Here is an 8550-nt window from a genome sequence, read left to right on the forward strand (position 1 = left end):
CTCTCATATCAGTAGTTCTCATGCAAGTCTAGAAGAATCTACATCCTGCAGCCCTTATGCAGGATTATGCCCTAATAAATCTGAAGAAAAACTAAAACTGTCTTTAGAACAAAATAAATTCCCATCCAAAATCTCTACCTAATCCAAGTAACCTTAGAAATAGACAAAAGGGAGAAAATTCCAAATCAGCGATTATAGTGACTTTGACCTTAACTCATCTCACTAGGCTTCGGCAGACACGATGCATAAGACATGTTTTAGTGCAGTGTGTAGTGTTACACACTGTGGAGCCATATTTTTACATTCTATCAACTGGATGCACAATAATGATGCAAAAGCCTTTTCATGCATACCACTCTTGCCAAGAGTAGGAAAAGCTGTCATGCTGTGTGTAAGGACAATACATAATGGTCTACTACTGGGGCAGAGGCTGTATGTACTGAATCATACAGCCAAGGCCCCATGACCCTTAGATCCCTGCCTCTTTGGTCATGGAAGGCCTGTACACTAGTCTATTTGCATGAGGAAATCCAGAGCAATTCTGTCACATCACCTCCTGGCCTATGGCTTTTCTGTCATCCACACAGGTACAACCACCTTCCAAAATTTGGTCCTATTTGTGTAACACTATTTTGTGTCATGAAGTGCATTAAGCACAATAATTCCATCAGAATTTTGAAAGGTTTTGATTTTGTCAATCTGAGTCAAACTAAGAAAATCAACAAGCCATGTAATTTTATTTACCCACATGACCTCTTAAATATTCATGCTCACAAAGTTCAATTCACTTTACATCTCCACTAAGTTAGTATAAAAAGCAAGGGAAAGCAACAAATGTATTGAGAAGATGTGAATTGTAAGTTTCGATTCCAAAGTTGTTTTGCAAAGTAAAAGTGATCCAATTAATGTATATTTTATGCATAACATATAAAACAGACATATAGCACTGGAAGGGACAAGAGGTCCATCTCCACCTGTTCTGAGGGGGACTGAAGTATACCTAGAATTAAGGTTGCCAACTTCGTAATATTTGAAAGCCAGACACTCCATCAGGAGTTCTGGAACCTTCTCTGTGGTGCAGCTTGCCTGCCCTGAGGCCCCCTCCCCCTCCTCGGTCCTCTTTCCTCTTCCTGGGTCAGGAGGGACTCGCCTGCGGAGCCACTGCTGGGAGTGGTAGCTGCCCAATGTAGGTAGGAGGCAGCTTTGGCTGAGTAGGGGCTGGTGTGGGTGATGACCCGGTGCCTCCCTGCCCACAGTAACTGGACTTTGAGTGTCCGGTCAGTAGATCTGATTAGACACCGTCAAGTCCCCTTTTTGACCAGACTTTCTGGTCGAAAACCAGGCACCTGGCCACCCTATCTAGAATGTTTAGGTATACTTACAGTTAGCACTGAGTTCATACTGTATTATACTGGGCCTCCAATGGCTAACATGTAGGGAAAGAGACCTGTCAATAGCAACAAAAAGAAGGCAGCTTCATGAATAAAACAAGACAAGAGCTCAGTTTCTTTCCTTTTTTTTTTTGTAACAGTCCATTTATTGTGTGTCAAGAGCAATATTTTCAGTGCAAATATACTTCTTTTCCAAATTAAAAGCTCTTAGGATGCCAAGTAAATATATTTGATAATTATAGTGCCCCGAGAAGCTACGACATGGCAATTATGAGTGTCATAGTGCGTAAGGACAATGGAGTCAGAAACAAAGGGATCATGTATTTTAGGAAGGAGAAGAGATTTCCTTAATTTTCACTGCATGGCAGGTGAAAGTGATCCCTGTAACACATGAGAACTGAGTGAGAGCAAGCTTGACTGTCAATTATCTGTTGCGACACTGCTGGCTTCACCCTCAGTGGGGCTGAACTGGCGTAACTGACAAAAGATGTAGAGTCACGTGAAGCTCCCCCTTCACATTAGATGTAATGCTCACAGTAATTCACTACTCTAGTGTAAAAGCACTTTTCTATATTCCATTATGGCATCACTTCTAATAACTGCTGAACTAGAATTTGTACATTCTGTACAGCGGACAATGAATCTAAAGATCTGGCCTGCCTGAAAAACAGAATTCTAAGTTATTTTGTTTATTTGATGTGCACTGAACTTGGCATGTTAAAAACGTGAAACTAAATCTTCTTAATCTTTCCCAACAGAGTGATAATTGTGGTGAGCATGATAGGCAGGGAAAATTTGCTGTTGATTTAAGTCTGGTTAGAGAGAAGGAGAATGTATCTAATATTTAAAGCATTAAAATTATAGACCCTGACACCTTGTAATTCCAAGTGAATGACTCAGTTTGAGTAATTTGTCAGCTTGTTTAACCACCTTAGTGTTAGATATGTAAACAACATGGACTCATATTTTCAAGATCATAACCTAGTTTGAACAATAGTTGGTAGATAATTCTCAGACTGATGCACCAGGAAAGTGAAATTTGTCCATGTGACTCCTTGTTAAATGAAAAAAAAAATTAAATGATCCAGCATCTTTTCTCCAGAGCACTGGAGCTGCATTGTATGCAGCTCAGACTGCTGGCACATAACGTAGCTTGATTGTGAATAATAACGGTAAATATTTCAAAATACCCTTTAAATATGCAAGTCTTTGTTTCTGAATGCACAGTTTGGGGCTGCCAAAATGCAGGACCACATGCACAAATTGGGAAAATTGAATATCCAACTATCTGATGTAAGTTTTGGGTGAGTAGAAACATAGGTTCCCAAAATTGTGCCCTCCAAAATTTGGACACATATGGAGCCTACGTTGAGGCCACATGGAAAATCTGGCTCTCAATGAGGAAAAAAAAGAAATCTACTTATGCAAGTTAAATTTCAACATAAACATTAGAGATTGCTTCTGATGGAGATAAAGTGCAGTCTGTTTATGTACAGTATGTGGGTTAGAAGCCAAGAAGTTAATATAGTAGACTGAGGTTTAAGTTATGAGGCAAACCATCCCTGTTGGAACTACATATATTTGTGAACCTGGTTACTTATTGCCTTAAAGGCAGGCAAAATATAAAACCTATACAAATTCATTTGATATAGATATAGCCAGCTAAATGTGTAGGTCAACCTCTGATTATTTTTAGATTACTTCACAATTAAAGCAAGTGCATTTTTGCATAGCTTAGTACCACCTCTTCCAAAACAAATCTCTGTGGAATTTTCTTCTGTGTTCTGTTTCCTACTGGTTGGCAATGAAATTCAATTTGTCATGAATTTAGTAAGGCAGACATTGAAATAGTGAAAGAGAGACAATGTGTGGATTACAAAGCTGAGAGATACCAGAAGAGCATTTTGCCCCCTACATTTTTTTTATAAAGACAGTTCACATAAGGAAGCATCTGTTTGTGCTGTAGAAAACATCTGAATGTTGGCTTTGATATCATTTGTCATGCCACACAGCCAACAACTATCAGATTAAGATATGTCTACTTCTGATTTGAATGTGTGTTAACCAGGATCCTCATAGCAACTGCGCATCTCAAACATAAGTAAAGATAAAGAAGTTTACTGAACTGTGTTTAAAAGCGTGTGCCAAAAACTGCCAGGAGACCACAAGCCGAATTCAGACAGAGCAGTGCACATACAGTTAGCAATTGCTAGAAAGCCCATGAATAAATGGGGCAGCCTGGGATAGAAGTTTTTTGCCCCAATCCTGGCTCCTCCAGAATTTAGAGAGAGGCTGTTGTGTAAGCCCTCTGTGACACAGGTGCAGTTCCAAGGTAACGCTTAGAGATCATGGCCATGGTCCATCTGATCTGACTTCACACTAACTCCTATGCACCTACTTATACATAGATTGGTGCTCTTAGCAGGAATAGTCTCTAATGGACAAGGCAGGGCACTGATCAGAAAACTGGCACATAATGCTGCTTTTGCAGTGCCTACAGTACATGTACGCCGGTTTTCTGGTCACTCCTAGATTGGGCCAGAATTCATGTCTGTCGTTTGGTGAAGTTTTGTGATGAGGAAAATGAGAAGTTTCTGTTCTTTTCATTGTAGTAGAGTAGGTTTTAGTAAAGTTTTGAGCAATGGACATTTTACAGTTGGCTTACAGATAACTTGCATGCAAGAAATATTGTCTGAGAATGTAACTTTTCCCACTGGGAATACAATACAGAAAACACTTGATTTTACTAGTTAGACAATATGCATCCAATTATCCTGATTCAATCCATGCTTCATTTCAATTAGTTGTTTGCTTACATATTCTAATTTCAAAAGTGTTTTCAATTATTTCAGAGAATCATAATGTATCCAATACCACCTCAAATTTGCTATTTAATGTATATTGCCACAAGATCTCTCTTTGATGCAGCTCCAGCTCCGAACTACTGCTTCCATCTGTCAAAAATGCTCTATAGTTTTACCTACCAGGTCAGTTGTTAGATCACAGAAAACAAGCTTTACATTCTCTATTTGGTTTGCTATATTTTTACAGTGCAGACGCTCCTCCTGCAGTTGTCTGACCTTGTCCCACTTTCTCCAGAGATACAGCCATGCCCAAAAAATTATTCTCTCTCTAATCTGAGAAACTTTCTGATTGCTTCTTTGTACAGGCCTTAAAAATAGACTCAAGATAGAACAGTTAATGAGGGTACCTCAAAAGGGTTCCAAGTATTTAGTTCCAATAAGTGTAAAAAACCAAATGCTTATCAGAACTATCCAAATCTCTAGAGCCTGCTAAATTGGGTTGGAAGTCTCATGAGACCAGATTTTCTATGGGATTTCCAATACTTCCTGTTCTGATCCTAGTCAAAGACCAGAAGTGAAAAAGGAGCTTTTTGGAAAAGCTTTACTAGAACCCTTTTCTAAGGAATACAGTTTAATCATCAAAACACTTCATGAAATCATGTTTTTGCCAAAATCTTGTTTGAGAAAAAACTAAAGAGTTCCAAACAATTTCAGAATGTCCCTTTTTGGCCTTTTCAGAATGAAATGTTTTAATTTTTTTAAATGACTGTTTCAATTATTTAAGTATAATTGATTTTTTTTAAACAAATGCAAATCAAAACAAAATGTTTCAACTTGTAACTAAATATTTTTCAGAATTTTCTTTCACAGAGAAATTCAAAATGTTGGGATTTCATTCCTAATCGGAAGAATGACAGATGTCAAAATCCTTCACAAAATGGAATTTCCATTCTCTGCATAGCTCCAAGAGCTTATCTGAACATTTCAGATTTTTATTTGGTTCTAGCTATGGGTGATGTGTTAGGGTTAGGTTTTTTGGTTTTGTTTCCCAAACCTGATGGTCCATTCCTATTTAAGATTTTAGAGGGAGATTTATTTCAAGAAGTTGCCAACTCTGACTGAAGCTATTCTGGGAGATCTCCCCCCCCCCCCCCCAAACATGACATAATGTCATTTTCTTAAAATATCCTATTAAAATCTCACGGATTGCTTTCAATAGTCACCGGGAGATTGATGCCGATTCCAGGAGACTCCAGGCCAATCCTGGAGGATTGGCAATCCCATTCAAGGCACAAATGTAAATTAGGCACCCAACTCCTATAGACTTTCAGTAAGAATCTGGATGCTTAACTGGCCTTTGTGACAAACTCTCCCTCCTGATGTATTTCCAGATCATTTCATATTTCTTGGTTTAGTATATAAGAAAATATATTGTAAACCAAATACTACCATTATCACAACATTTCTAAAATAAAATAAAGATACCTACTCCATGATACCTACCTATGGGATGTATCTTTAAGAAAACATACCTGATAAACATTTAAAAACCCTGAACATCTACAGCGGTCAGAATATGCTCAATAACATGTGAAAGTGGTGGTGGTGGGGAAAAGGGGCTGTGTGTTTTCATGTACAGAAATTTTAAATGATAGTTGGGTTGCAGAACTGACGGTTTGTGTCTTCCTCAGGATGACAGGACATCACAAATATGAGGCACCAGAGCTTCAAGCCACAACATTAGAATTCTTAAGGAAGAGTGCGCTCACTAACTTATTTTATGGATGCCACTGAATTCAGCTTTGAAGGGCTCCAAAAGCACGTCACAGACCTGGAATGGGAAACCACAGCAATAATCATACCTGTTTGACAGATGATTCCTTTAAATACAACCTGTATGGGGCCGTATACAGCGTGGTATTCATCCTTGGCTTGATCACAAACTGTGCCTCTTTGTTTGTTTTCTGCTGTCGAATGAAAATGCGAAGCGAGACAACTATTTTCATGACAAACCTTGCCGTCTCTGACTTGCTCTTTGTATTCACTTTGCCTTTTAAAATATTTTATAATTTCAACAGGCACTGGCCTTTTGGGGACACTCTGTGCAAGATTTCAGGGACTGCATTTCTCACCAACATATATGGCAGTATGCTGTTCCTCACCTGCATTAGTGTCAACCGTTTCCTGGCTATTGTCTACCCATTCAGATCTCGTACCATTCGGACAAGGAGAAATTCAGCCATTGTGTGTGCAGGAGTCTGGATACTAGTCCTCAGTGGAGGAATTTTAGCTTCATTGTTCTCCACAACCAACGTCTCTAGCACTAGCACAACCTGCTTTGAGGGTTTTTCCAAAATTGTTTGGAAGACCTATTTGTCTAAGATCACTATATTTATTGAAGTGGTAGGATTCATAATTCCTTTGCTAATCAACCTCACATGCTCTTCACTGGTTCTGAGGACTCTCCGGAAACCTGCTACATTATCTCAGATTGGGACAAACAAAGAGAAAGTACTAAAGATGATTATTGTGCATGTGGCCATTTTTGTAGTATGCTTTGTGCCCTACAATTCCATACTTTTCTTATATGCTCTTGTGCGATCTCAAGCCATAGCAAACTGCTCTTTGGAGAGATTTGCTAGGACAATGTACCCAATCACATTATGCATTGCAACAATGAATTGCTGCTTTGACCCCTTCATTTACTACTTCACATCAGAATCTTTTCAAAAGTCTTTCAATATACACCCCCAAATACAAATGGACTCCATTTCCAAGACTGAAACACCTCTAACAATGAAGACTGCACTGCCTGCAATACAGGAGGAAGTGAATGACCAGGCTATTACAAATGGAGGTGATCCAACTGCTGAATCACATTTCTAATGGCTTGTCTACATATAGAGTTATTCCTGATTAACTATCCCTGATTCACTCCCAGGGATGAAAGTAGGCCGGTACGGGCTGGTATGATGTACCAGTAAGAAGCCGGTACCAGCCCGTATGCAGCCGACCTTAAAGCGTTGCCATGGCAGTGCTTTAACGTCACTGCCCCTTTTGCCCCCCCATCGGCAGCCCTGCCAGAAGGGACCCTATCGGCAGGGCCACCGACGGGAGGGGCAAAAGGGGCAGCTGCCCTGGGGCTGGTGATTTAAAAGGGCCTGGGGCTCCTGGCCGCCGATACCGCGTGAGCGGCCAGAGCCCTTTTAAATCGCCGCTAGAGCCCCGGGTGGCCCAGGCCAGGCAGCACAGATGGGCTGGCTGAGGGAGGCTGACGCCCTGCCCCTTCCGCAGGCCCAGAGCCAGGCCCCCATACTGGTAAGTGTTTAATATTACTTTCACCCTTGTTCACTCCACATATGGATATTCTTATTCCAGAATAAGAGTGCCTTGTTCCTAAGTAGCTTAACTCACTTGAATTTAGCTTTCAAAGTGTCCACACGTGGAGTTAATCGGAGATTTCTCCATGTGTAGATAAGCCCATCAGATAACAGGTTTCTCAATTTTGAGAACTCAAGATATGTAAGTCAAGGTAGATCTCTCTCTGGAGATTATTTATGGAGAGAATGGAGCGGATTCTTGCATTGAATGATGCCAACATTTGGTATGTTTTCCTAGGATTAAACATGGGACCAGTCAGGAAATATAAAAACTTTATCTTACTTTAGAAATCTCAGTCAATTTTTTCCTGCCTTCTGAAAATACAGGATATGTTAAGTCAATTTCACACATATGTATGTTTTCTTTCAAACAGATAATAAAAATTTTCAGCTTTACTATGAGTGTATATTCTGGGTTTACTAGATACAGGGTTCTTTTTAAATGAGAGTAGGTATGGGTTGGTTTGGAGCTTAATTAGTTCTCTTACAGAATGCAGGAAATGGTTGTTTGTTGTACTAATAATAGGAAAGAGCAAATAATTAAAGGACTTTGATATACAAAGTCACCTGCAAGATGCTGTATTCTTTTGAGCTGCATGATTAAGTTAGCTTTCAATTGATTTTAGCACTGTATTAAACACCAACTGTAGATAAAAGAAAAAGCATATTACAGCATTGTTAAGACTGGTGTTTCTACAGCCCATGATGTTACTGCAAAGTACAGGGCCAGTCCTTACTCAGCACAGTCAGCTCAAAGCAAGGATCTGATCCCACAAAGTTCTTGCTCCAGCAGCTCTCTTAATAACATTAATAATACACATTTTCTGGTTGATGGTGTAAGTCTTTTTCTAATTCAGAGCTATCAGGGATAAAAACAGTGAGACCACAATGAACTGAAGAGAGAGACTTCCATTTAACCATTTGTTTTAATTCTCACATGTTGAATCTATTTTTTTATTTATTAATGGAGATATC

The 8550-nt window shown here is 39.5% G+C and overlaps 1 protein-coding gene across 1 annotated transcript; it reads left to right on the plus strand.

The window, feature by feature from the left end:
• The first annotated feature begins 6031 nt into the window (after window positions 1–6031).
• Window positions 6032–7081, plus strand: LPAR4 (lysophosphatidic acid receptor 4). The gene has a single exon (XM_065411216.1). The coding sequence runs from the start codon at window positions 6032–6034 to the stop codon at window positions 7079–7081; it is 1050 nt and encodes a 349-aa protein (XP_065267288.1).
• The last annotated feature ends 1469 nt before the right edge of the window (window positions 7082–8550 follow it).

The sequence above is a fragment of the Emys orbicularis genome, chromosome 9, assembly GCF_028017835.1.
Source record: "Emys orbicularis isolate rEmyOrb1 chromosome 9, rEmyOrb1.hap1, whole genome shotgun sequence".
NCBI lineage: Eukaryota > Metazoa > Chordata > Testudines > Emydidae > Emys > Emys orbicularis.